This window comes from Bos javanicus, chromosome 21 (genome assembly GCF_032452875.1).
Source record: "Bos javanicus breed banteng chromosome 21, ARS-OSU_banteng_1.0, whole genome shotgun sequence".
Classification (NCBI taxonomy): domain Eukaryota; kingdom Metazoa; phylum Chordata; class Mammalia; order Artiodactyla; family Bovidae; genus Bos; species Bos javanicus.
In genome coordinates, this window is record NC_083888.1 from 21,185,684 (window position 1) to 21,197,738 (window position 12,055).

Here is a 12,055-nt window from a genome sequence, read left to right on the forward strand (position 1 = left end):
CTAGTTGAGGTGCACGGGCTTCTCACTGCAGTGGCTTCTCTTGTTGCAGAGCCCAGGCTGAACGTGCAGCTCAGTAGTTGTGGTGCACGGGCTTAGTTGCCCTGCGACCTGTGGGACCTTCCTGGACCAGGGATCAAATCCGTGTCCCTTACATTGGCTGGCAGATTCATAACCACTGGACCACCAGAGAAGTCTTCTCTTCTTTTAAGTTAAAATGTCTGTTTTTTTCTTATTTAAAAGAAACGTGAAAACATAGCAAAGTATACACAAAAATCACAAGATAAAGAGGCAGCTTGGTATGGTGATTAAGAGTGTCGATGCTGGAGCCCAGCTGCCTGGGTTCAAACCCTGCGGGTCGTGTGATCTTGGGCAATTTCCTTGCTGAGAAATCTGTTTCAGTTCCCGCCTCTGTTCAGCATGTACGGTGCTTGGAAATGTGCTGAGCAACCACTAGATGGTGACTGTCGGTGTTAAAATCTCATCCTTCCACAAGAAGTGACCACTGTTAACAATTTAGAATGTTCCTTGCTAATCTTTATACTTTTGCCCATATGTAAAGACTTACATATTTGTCTTGTGTAAAACCATGTGCAAACAAAGAGACACTGTAATGCAACTCTTTAGCCTCCCTTTCTGCTCAGCAGTAAATCGTGACGTCTTTTCATGTTTGTAGACAGATTCCCTTCGTCCTTTTTCTGGCTCCTTGCAGTTAGGGAAGCACTGTCATTTACCTAGCCAGCCTTCTGGCAAGGGGGGACTGAAGGCTGCCACTTCAAGTCTTTTTTTTTTAATTTATTGTTTATGTGAAATTTAGATCTAGCCGGAGGCGTGCTCTCTCTCTCTCTCTCTCTATGTATATATACACATAAACACACACATATATTGGCCATGGGATGCAACATGTGGGATCTTAGTTCCCTCATCAGGGATTGAACCAGCGTCCCCTGCACTGGAAGCATAGGGTCTTAACCACTGGACCACCAGGGAAGTCCCCTGTCTTCTTGATTTGAGATGAGCTCAGGCCTGGTGTTGTGTCCGTCGGGCCCTTCCTGGTGTCCGGGGAGGGGAAGCGAGGAGCCGTCCCTGAGCCCAGCCCCTCTCCCCCTGGTGCAGGGCGACGAAGCCCTGTCTTCTTGATTTGAGATGAGCTCAGGCCTGGTGTTGTGTCCGTCGGGCCCTTCCTGGTGTCTGGGGAGGGGAAGCGAGGCGCCATCCCCTGAGCCCAGCCCCTCTCCCTGGTGCAGGGCGACGAAGGGGGCGGGCGCGTCCTGCAGCAGCGCTGGACGTCCTTCCTGAAGGCACAGCTGCTGTGCCTGCGGCCCGACGACGGCTTCCCGTTCAACGTGCTACAGGACATGTTCACGCTGACGCCCCGCCCCGAGGACTGGCCCGACACCCTCTTCTACGGGGTCTTCACATCCCAGTGGTGCGCCCCCCGGGACCTAGCTGGGAACAGGCAGGGTGAGGGGTGCGTGGCTGGCCTCACTGTGAACCCCAAGGCTCCTGGGGCTCATTCAGCCAACTTCCTCGGTAGGAACGGGGGGACCACGGAGGGCTCTGCCGTCTGTGTCTTCACCATGAAGGACGTGCAGTCCACCTTCAACGGCTTCTACAAGGAGGTGAACCGCGAGACGCAGCAGTGGTACACAGTGACCCACCCAGTACCCTCGCCCCGGCCGGGCGCGGTGAGTGCTGCTCCCTGCCGCAGGGCAGCGTGCTGGGAGGACGGGTCCACACCCTGTGCTGGGCTTGCTTGCTTTTTCTAAGCCTGTTGTCTCATCTTGAAAGTGGGGGCAGAACCCAGGGCTGCTTGTCTTTGCAAGTTCGACGTGACCGTGGACATCAGGATGGCAGTGGGCTGGGCAGGGCGGTCCCATCAGAGCGCTGCCTGCAGCATGCCTCTCTCCCACTCCACCGTGAGCTCCTTGTTGAGTGGCTGGCCGTGGGCAAATGGTCCTCTCTTCTTTCCCTCCAGCCTCATGGGCTTCTCACAAAGCAGACCTTGAGACAAGGATATGGGTGCTGGCAGTTTCTAGGGGAGCTACTCCCCGGAAGCAGCAAAGAGGGGACAGGATTGTGGAGGGAGGGGCGGAGCCAAGAAAGCGGGGGTCGCCACACTGCTGCTGCTGTGGGTGCCTGGAGCTGAGGCCCCGGGGCCCTGGGAGGCTATGTGGAGTATATCTCAGCGTCGTCCCACTGGGGTGTTTGTTACCAACTGCTGGGCCTCAGTGATTGAGGGTCACTCTGGGATGTTAATTCTTGGAGCTGCTACAGAGAATGCCCCAGGGCAGAGAGAATCAGGAACCCTTGTGCCGTCACTCAGTCGTGTCCGACTCTTTGTGACCCCATGGACTGTAGCCTGCCAGACTCCTCTGTCCATGGGGATTCTCCAGGCAAGAATACTGGAGTGGGTTGCCATGCCCTCTTCCAGGGGATCTTCCTGACCCAACGACTTGAACTGGGGTCTCCTGCATTGCAGGCGGATTCTTTAACACCTGAGCTATCAGGGAAGCCCAGGAAGCCTCTGGCGATATGGCAGACTAACTGCAGACGCCCTTGTGGCCCCTACACTGGGACACCTTGCTCAGCCAGGGCTTCTTGAGAAAGGAACTCTGTCACTTCCTGCTGAAAGGATGCTACAGGAGCAGAAAGTGCGGTCATGCCCAGGGGAGGGGGTGGGGGAAGGATGGGCAGGAAGGAGAGGTGGTTGGTGGGCAGAGATGGGGAAACCCTGGCAGCCAGGGCCCACGGCCCCACAGCCTTAGACCTGCAGAGAAGCGTGTCGGCTCCACAGAACTGGAGAGCCATGCTGTGGCCTGGCTTCTGAGGGTGGGGGAGTCCCTGCTGTCCACTGGGGAGGCAGGGCGTGGCAATCCCAGCGGGATCTGTAGAACACCCATCCTGCTGGCCACCCCAATGCCGCCCATCTCAAACCAACGCCTTCTCCTTCAGTGCATCACCAATAGTGCCCGGGAGAGGAAGATCAACTCGTCACTGCAGCTCCCTGACCGCGTGCTGAACTTCCTCAAGGACCACTTCCTGATGGACGGACAGGTCCGCGGCCGCATGTTGCTGCTGCAGCCCCAGGCTCGCTACCAGCATGTGACTGTCCACCGTGTGCTGGCCCTGAACCGCACCTACGACGTCCTCTTCCTGGGCACTGGTGCGTGCCCACTGCAGGCGGGCTGGGGGTCGAGGGGGCATGGGCGGCAGGCTCTTCACAGGGCCTGAGCAATGTCCTTATCGCAGGTGACGGCTGGGTGCACAAGGCGGTGAGCGTGGGCACCGCGGTGCACATCATTGAAGAGCTCCAGGTCTTCCCGGCAGGACAGCCCGTGCGGAACCTGCAACTGGACGCCGACAGGGTGAGCAGAGAGGGAGTACAGAGGGGAGTCTGGGCAGTGGGCTTGGGGTGCCCTGCCCTCCTGCCCCAGTCGGGTGGAAAGATCCAGGCTCCGACAGGAGCTGTCGGAATGTGGGGGGAGGGGCAGGTGCTTGAGAAGCGGCTCCCAGGAGGTGGCTTTGTGGGGCACTGGAGCCGGGTGTAGCTGTGGGAGCCGGGGCCTGCCTCCCATGCTGCGTGTCTCTTGCAGGGATTGCTGTACGCTGCCTCACACTCGAGCGTAGTCAAGGTGCCTGTGGCCAACTGCAGCCTGTACCAGAGCTGCAGGGACTGCCTCCTGGCCCGGGACCCCTACTGCGCTTGGAGCGGCTGGAGGTGTGCGTCCGTCAGCCTCTACCAACCAGAGGTGGCCGTCAGGTAAGAGCTAGTTTGGGCCCCTTCCCCTTGTCCCTCCTGGCGCACCTGCCTCCAAGTGTCTCTGCTTTAGACCCTCTGTGGAATCACCACACAGCCTCATTTGTGTCCGCTGTCTGGGCATCATTTTTTTTTTAATCATTGTATTTATTTATTTTTGACTATGCTGGGTCTTTGTTGCTATGCAGGCTTTGCCCTAGTTGTGGCGAGTGGGGGCTACTCTAATTGCAGTGCACAGGCTTCTCCTTGCAGTGGCTTCTCTTGCTGGGGAGCATGGGCTCTAGAGTGTGGGCTTCAGTACAGCTCTCAGGCTCTAGAGCACAGGCTCAGGAGTTGTGGTGCACAGGTTGCTTCGCAGTAGGTGAGACGTTCCTGGATCAGGGATTGAAGCCGATATCTCCTGCATCGGCAGGTGGATTCTTCACCACTGAGCCAGCCACCAGGGAAGCCCTGGGGATAATTATTAATCAGCTCCCTTCCTGACTCTCAAAAGAGTTGTAACTCAGACAGTAAATTATGTTTGTCTTACCCATCTGTAAAGCAGGGACAGGATTGGGTAGTTAGTATAAAATGTCATAGCTGTGAAAAGATTTGCTGGAGAATGTGAATTGGCACATGAATGTAGTTAAATAACAGAAAATAAGGGCTCCATAACAATCCATTAACAGACCCATTAAGGGACTTCCTGGTGGTCCAGTGGTTAGAACTCTGCTCTTCCACTGAAGGGGACGAGGGTTTATTCCCTGACCAGGAAACTAAGATCCCGAAAGTGGCGTGGCTAAAAACAAACCAATTAAAAATTGTTTTCAGAATAACTTATTTTGTCTAAGAAAACTTAGACAATAGAGATAAGCAGAAACAAAATAAAAACTATCCAAATTTTACAACCTAGAGAGACTTAGATTTAATATATATCCTCCCAGATTTTTCCAAATATGTGTAATATGAACAAAAATACTTTTTTTTTTAAAAACTAAAAAAAAAAGTTTGGCTGCAGTTGGTCTTTGATCTTTGTTGTGACATGTGGGATCTAGTTTCCAGACCAGGGATCAAGCCCAGGCCCCCTGCATTGGAAGCTCAGGGTCTTAACCACTGGAGTATGAGGGAAGTCCCAAATACATACATTTTAAGTAAAAATTGGATCTGTCCTATTTGTAGTGTCTATACTTCACTCAAGGGCATACCTGTTTCCAGTTTTATATTTTAAAACATCACGTGTGTGTGTGTACACATATGTATACCTGAAGGGACACTCCAAAAAATACCACCTTTATTGTTGAATAGGTAATTGTGTTTTTTTTAATTATATTTTAGCTCCATAAAGTTTTGTTTTGTTTTTAATACTTATGTATTTATTTGGTTATTCTGAGTCTTAGTTGCAGCATGTGGGATCTAATACCCTGACCGGGGATGGAACCTGGGCTCCCTGCATTGGAAGCTCGGACTCTTAGCCATTGGACTACCAGGGAAGCCTCTGATTGTGACTTTTGTAATATTCGGTTGAGTTTGTGCTTGATTGAGTTCTGTGTTTTCCAAAATTAAATCAGTGCCTGTGCTTTGCTTTAAAAGAGACAGATATATGTTAATACGTACAGATTTGGCTGCCCTTCCAGACGTTCTCTAGGGACTCACTCTGCTTTTGTGATTAAGGAATTATCACAGCAACTTTAATATGAAGTAAATACTGTGTAGACAGAGGAGATGCCAGCTCTGTCTACAGAGCCTGTGGGCTGGGGAGTTGCGAAGGGAGGCCGCCTGCCTTTCACCCCTGCCTTGGTCCTGGTTGTCCCTGAGCCCTTCCCCAGGCTTACATCTGCAGGGCTGTGTGACAGTGCGTACTGCACGGAGGAGGATGGGGGCAGATGCAGGCTGTTGGGGTTTCCTGGCCCATCCCAGACTCTCTTTGGTCCCCAGGCCATGGATCCAGGACATCGAGGGGGTCAGTGCCAAGAACGCCTGCAGCCCTTCCAAGATCCGGGCGTTTGTACCAAAGGGTAAGGTCCCCACCAAAAGGTGGCGGAAAGGCAAGGGCCAAGTCTGCCTGGCAGGCTCCTCCAGCCACTGATGGGCGTAAATGCCTTTCCTCACTTGCTCATCCCTCTGGCCCCGGAAGCAGGGTCCTGGCAAGTGAGACCCACAGTCCCCAAAGTCCCCAAGCTGCCCTTATAGCCACGAGGTGCACAGCCTGGAGGGAGGTGGGTGAGTGAGCCTGGGGCGAGCGGAGACACCAGCCCCCTTGACCGGGAACTGTGCCTCTTCTGCCTGCAGGTGAGAAGCCCTGTGAGCAGGTTCATTTCCAGCCCCACACGGTGAACACCTTGGCCTGCCCGCTCCTGTCCAACCTGGCGACCCGGTTCTGGCTGCACAATGGGGCCCCCATCAATGCCTCGGCCTCCTTCCGCGTGCTGGCCACCGGGGACCTGCTGCTGGTGGGCAGCCAGCAGGAGCTGGGGCTGTTCCAGTGCTGGTCGCTGGAGGGAGGCATCCAGCAGCTGGAGGCCAGCTACTGCCCGAAGGTGGTGGAGGATGAGGCGGCTGGCAGTGAGGACCGGAGCATCATCATCAACACGTCTCGGGTGAGCGCACCGGCGGGCGGCAAGGCCAGCTGGCGCATGGACAAGTCGTACTGGACGGAGTTCCTGGTGATGTGTGTGCTCTTCGTGTTCGCCGTGGTGCTCCTCATCTTATTCTTCCTCTACCGGCATCGCGGCGGCATGAAGGTCTTCCTGAAGCAGGGGGAGTGTGCCAGTGTGCACCCCAAGACCCGCCCAGTGGTGCTGCCGCCTGAGACCCAGCCGCTCAACGGCGTGGGCCCCCCTAGCACCCCGCTGGACCACCAAGGCTACCAGGCCCTGTTGGACAGCTTCCAGAGGTCCCGCGTCTTCACGGAGTCAGAGAAGAGGCCACTGAGCGTCCAGGACAGCTTTGTGGAGGTGTCCCCGACATGTCCCCGGCCCCGGGTCCGCCTGGGCTCTGAGATCCGGGACTCGGTAGTGTGAGAGCAGACTTCTGGAGGCGGCCTCCCTCTGGGGCCCCGAGTGCTCAGAGCTGGTTGGCTGGACCTCTGCCCCTCCTCGTGGAAGAAGCCGCGGTGTGCAGCCCTCAGGAGCGACAGAGCCCGCTGCCAAGTAGCAAGGCCCCCCCATCCTCCACCCCAGATGGTCATGTCCCTGTGGGTCCTAGCTGAAGATGGGGGCCTGCCCAAGTGAGCAGATGCTCCTTAAGTGAACTGAGCCCTTTGTTTAAAAACAGTCGAAAATGTGAAACAGGAAAAGAGAGGCAAGATGACGCCACACATGTGGCCAGCCCAGTGCCCGGCTCCCAGCTTCCAGATTGGAAGGATGCATCCAAAGTGGCTGTGTGAGACAGAGCTGGAAACGGCGCACTAGCCGGCCTCTTCCGCCTTCCCCTGCTGTCACAGGCTGCCCCTGCTCACTGCAGAGACGGGCCCAGCTTGGGCTCCAAGGGGTCCAGCCTCCCCCGCTGGCCACGTCCTTGCAGCCATCATCCTGTCACCTCAGGGACCAGAGGGCCACACTGGCCCGGCAGCCCTTCTGAGGCCCTGGGCTCAGGCCCACCTCCTCCTGGACTTTTCCAGCCTGTATCAGGCTGCAGCCACGTTAGAGCGACAGGGCAGCGCCAGTCCAGAAGAGTCTATGACGATGAACATCATCCCTCAGAATTCTAGGAAGAGACTGTTGCCTGCCTTCCTCCAGCCTACAAACCTGTGTCCCTTTTTCCCACACCTGCCCTGGCCTTCAAACCCAGCCCCTAGTTCATCCTACACCTTACAACCTCTACTCTTAAGGGACAACTAAGCCCGTGCACCACTGATAACTGCCCAGCACAGGGACCGTTGAGTTTATGTGGGTTTTATATATATATTTTTTTTAATAAAAATGCACTTTACTTTTTTTTTTTTTAATAAAATCTAAAGAATTGAAATTGAATCCTGGGCCCTTCCTCTTAAAGGACTGTTGCTTTTTGAGGTTGGTCCAGTTCTCTGAGTTCTGGGAGGTTCTAGGCCGCCTCTTTCAGGTGCTAGTGGGCTAACACCAGCCCAGCCTGGCTGACCACATCTCCCCACGGAGCCAGGTTCTTTTTTTTTTTGCTTATTTTTGGCTATGCTGGGTCTTCCTTGCTGTACAGGCTTTTCTCTAGCTGTGGCAAGCGGGGGCTACTCTAGATGTGGTACGCGGGCTTCTCAGTGCAGTGACTTCTCTTGTTGCAGAGCGTGGGCTCTAGGGCTCATGGTCGTGGGCTTTAGAGCATGGGCTCAGGAGCTGTGTGCATGGGCTTAGTTGCTCCGCATCATGTGGGATCTTGCAGGATCAGGGATCAAACACATGTCTCCTGCATTGGCAGGCAGATTCTTTACCACTGAGCCACCAGGGAAGCCCAAGCCAGGTTTGTAAAGTGGGTAGGAGAGAGGATTTGTTTACTTCAGTCCCTTTACTCTGCACCCCTGGTTCGGTTCAGGGATGGGGTACAGGGGAAAAGGTCTTGGCTTTTCTTGTTTTGACTTGAAAAGCATTTTTATTTTTCAAATGATCACACAGTGAAACTGACCTTTTTTCTTTTAGTACACAGGTCTATGAGTTTTAACACATGTAGAAGTTCATGTACCCACCACCACTATCAGGATACAAGAGTTCCACCCCTCATGCTCCTCTTCATATCCCCTCACAAGGGAGGGTGAGACGGGCAGATAGTCTGACTTCCTGCTGTCTCCTTCTTTGCCTGCATGCTTAGTCGCTCAGTTGTGTCCAAATCTTTGCAATCCCATGGGCCGTAATCCACCAGGCTCCTCTGGCCGTGGGATTCTCCAGGCAAGAATACTGGAGTGGGTTGCCATTTCCTACTCCAGGGGATCTTCCTGATCCAAGGATTGAACCTGGGTCTCCTGCGTTACAGGCAGATTCTTCACCATATGAGCCATCAGCCATCCCCTTCAAATCCTACTTATCCCCAGGGTGACCGAGGGCTCATATATATATATAAGTCCACTCCTTCACATCAGTAATTCTAGTGTTGCACAAAGGCTCAAAATTTCTAAACCTTTATTATTGATTAGTAGAAACACAAATAGAGCGATGACAGTGAGAAGGGGAAAGGCCCTGACGTGGAGGGCCCTCCACAGCCCCGGGCAAGACTGCTCAGTGCCAGCTCCAGGCTGGGCCAGCTTGGCCGGCGCTGACAACACAGGGGTAACCATGACCACAGCTCAGCAGTGGACATTCTTCAACAGGGTGCTGCTGCACATGCTGTGGCTCCCGTCACAGGACAATCTTAAAGGAACTGAACAAGAGAAGAGCGTGTTAGGGCTTTCTGCTGAAAGAGGAGGGTAGGGACTAAACCTTAAGTTTACCCCTCCCCCAAGACCCCTTGGAATGGGCAGTGAGTCCTTTCTAGAAGTGAGTCCCCTTCTAATATATTCAGAGGAAGCAGGAGGCCTTTTCCTACCCCAGGGACCACCTCCAGAAATAACATCCCAGACCTGGTGCAGCAGGTGAAGACCACAGTCATACCTGGCAAAATCTGGTGAGCGGGAGATGACATGCTGGAACTCGGAGAGGTTGATGGTCCCATCCCTATCTATGTCAGACTCCTCTAGGATCTGGAAAGGGGAAGCTTCAAGGCCAAAGCCCAAGCCTTCCCCACCTGCTCCCCAGCCCAGCCCACCCGCCACTACTGCTCACGTTGTCGATGAGCTGCTTCATCTCTGAAGCACTGAGCCGTGTGTCTTCGCTCTCTCCCGTGAGGCAGTTCACGAGCTGGCTCAGGTCTTCTCTGTTCAAGGTTCCATCATCATCAAAGTCTAGAAATCAGACACAGGAAGCCCAAAAGGAGGTGGTCGGGATGAGCACCCAGCTCGTGACTCCCTGAGCCCTCAGGCATCTCCACAAAGACCACGTCAGAGAGGCTGGTGTTCCACCCGGCCCCCTGCTCCTTACCGAAGATGCGGAAGGCATAGTGGGACTTGATGTCTGGGGTGGCTGTGTCACTAAACACACTGAGGAGGTCCAAGAAGTCCTCAAAGCTCAGGCTGTCTCTGCTCGGGGAAGTGGAGAAGACCTTGCAGATTCGCTCCTTGAAGGGGTTGGCCTAAGCAAGAAAGCCTTCTGTGAACGCCACACACGAAGCACCCCAAATCACATATTCAAACGCCACCAGGAAACTGGAGGGAGCAGTTCAGCCTCTCAGGGGAGAACCATCACCACTCGGGCCAGTATAGAAGTCAGGAGGACCCATGACCCCACTGGGGAAGAGACAGAAATGGCTTTCTGGGCATCAGAGCTTAACCTAATAAAGGCAGGCCCAGGAGCAGAGAAGTAAGGAAGAGGAAGGCATCCTAAGCAAAGAGAACAAGATGAGCTGGTTATTTTAAAACACAAATATTGAATTGAGCAATTACTGTGTTATAGGCCAGGGCCTTTGCATAAAAATTTTCACAGCAGCCCTATGGAAAGGCAATCAGCCTCTGGAATAGACTTTCTCAAACTTCAATAAGGTAATTCAACTCCTCTTAAAGGACACAACTTTGAACCTCCAAGAATATGTCTGAGGATCCCAGTGTGCAAAACATCCTTCTATTACTATATAACTCCCCCGGATGACCTTGATAAAGCACCCAGGAACTTAGGGTGAAACAGAGAGAAGACTGGAATGGGGAGCAGTGACCATGTGACCTCAGAAGGAGTAGCAGAGGGAGGCTAGGGGGGCTGGCACCTTGAGCTCTGGAAGGCTGAGGATCTGCTCCAAGGACACTCGAGCCTGCAGTGACTCCTCCACACTCCGGTGCTCCTGGGGAAGCAGCTCACAGAACCGTCTGTGGGCTCTGGCAGAAGGAAGAGAACCTGTTAGTGTGCTTCCCTAAGTGTATCACATCCCCCCTCCTGGCCTTGAATACCCATCAGGAACCAGCTGAGGAGCTAAGCCCTCAGGACATCTAAGGCAAGAGGAGATACATCACAAGACAGTAAAGGGAGTCTGGGAGTCCATCCTTGCAGGTTTACTGTGGGACCCCATGTCCCAGGCACTGTGCTTGGCCCTGATTCAAGACTCTCCCAGGTGTGGAGAGGTCCGAGAAGGGGCCAGAAATTGGTCTTAAATTAAGAGCAAGTGAAAAACAGCTAAATTGAAATCTCATTTCATTTCAGGAATCTCCCGCTGCTCCTCAAAGCAGCTACCCTGAACTTTCTACCCCTTAGGCCCCACCTCATTCCCACTGGCATTCTTTTTTGCCAGGAGAAGCCTAGGAACCTTCTTGCTCAGGTGTGCGGCCACATAAAACTGGCTAGGAAAGCGGTTCCAGCCCCAGTTCAAATCCTCTTACTCAAGAATGTCGTCTTAGGCAAGTCATCCGACTGTTTCACTGTCCCCATACCTCCCTCGTGAGGGTTACAAAGGAAACGTAGACAACCCTTCAGCAGAGCATGGGAAATGCTCAGTAAGCGTTAACGGTTACGGTAGTATTCAGATAAAGGAGGAGCCAAAGGGCTCCCCAAGGTTTCTCTGGCTTTTCCAGCAGACAAAGCAGCCCAGAACTACAGCAGTCTCGGCCGGACTGGGGCAGGAAGTTCCGTTTTGCAGAAGCCAGGGGAGCGGGGTCAAAGAGCACCCAACTCTGGCTGGAGGCTGCTCCGCGGTGCACCGCTGGGGCCGCCGGCGCGAGACGGGAGGGCGTGCCGGCAAGAGGGCACAGCCGAGGGCCCGGGGCTCCGGCCCCCAGTTCCGGCTCAGCTGCTGGCCTCATGCAGGCCCCTGCCCCTCCCGCTGGCGGGACCTCGGTTTGCCCATCAGTAAGACGGAGCCTCCCCGTTCCCGAAGCCGTTCCGAGAGCATCCCGGAGGTGAGGTTCGAAACAGCACTTACAGAAGGATCTCCTGTTTGGTCAGGAACGTCAAGTCCTGGAAGGCAAAACGAGAGAGGAGGGTCAGCAGGCCGCCCGGGGCCAGAGGCCGCGCCCACCCGCCCGGCCGCGGCTCGGGGACCGTCCTCTCCCGAGCGCAGGCCGCGCGCAAACTCCCTGGGGACCGGCGTCTCGCGCACCTGGTACTCGGCCAGCAGCTCCTTGGATAGGCGACTGCCCGAACCCCCCATCGCTGCCGCTCGCACACAACTCCGCCAACTTGTCTCGGGACGCTGGCAACTTTCTCACTTCCGCCCTCGGGTCGCGTCACCACCCGGTGCCCGCGGCAACCGCTCCTGGGGCCACCGCCCCCGGGCCCGCCCCCTCCTTAAGGCTCCCAGGCGTTCCCAGCCCGGTTCGGCCGGTTGGCTCCTGGCTCCGGGCGG

General features: G+C 54.9%; 2 protein-coding genes across 2 annotated transcripts in view; one reads left to right on the forward strand and one right to left on the reverse strand.

The window, feature by feature from the left end:
• Positions 1–7,671, forward strand: part of SEMA4B (semaphorin 4B) — a 44,974-nt gene extending 37,303 nt beyond the window's left edge. Inside the window, exons 9-15 of the mRNA XM_061394476.1 lie at positions 1,245–1,426; positions 1,535–1,685; positions 2,953–3,163; positions 3,250–3,365; positions 3,594–3,760; positions 5,672–5,751; positions 6,026–7,671. Of these exons, the coding sequence (XP_061250460.1) occupies positions 1,245–1,426; positions 1,535–1,685; positions 2,953–3,163; positions 3,250–3,365; positions 3,594–3,760; positions 5,672–5,751; positions 6,026–6,756 (1,638 nt within the window). The 3' untranslated portion in view covers positions 6,757–7,671. The remainder of the gene's footprint in view (positions 1–1,244; positions 1,427–1,534; positions 1,686–2,952; positions 3,164–3,249; positions 3,366–3,593; positions 3,761–5,671; positions 5,752–6,025) is intronic.
• A 1,129-nt stretch (positions 7,672–8,800) lies between these two features.
• Positions 8,801–12,054, reverse strand: CIB1 (calcium and integrin binding 1). The gene is made up of 7 exons (XM_061394496.1): positions 11,810–12,054; positions 11,633–11,667; positions 10,487–10,595; positions 9,712–9,862; positions 9,457–9,575; positions 9,286–9,374; positions 8,801–9,055 (listed from the first exon to the last, which is right to left on the reverse strand). Exons 1-7 carry the CDS (start codon positions 11,858–11,860, stop codon positions 9,034–9,036), a joined length of 576 nt encoding a protein of 191 aa, XP_061250480.1. The 5' UTR covers positions 11,861–12,054; the 3' UTR covers positions 8,801–9,033.
• Position 12,055: the final 1 nt, after the last annotated feature.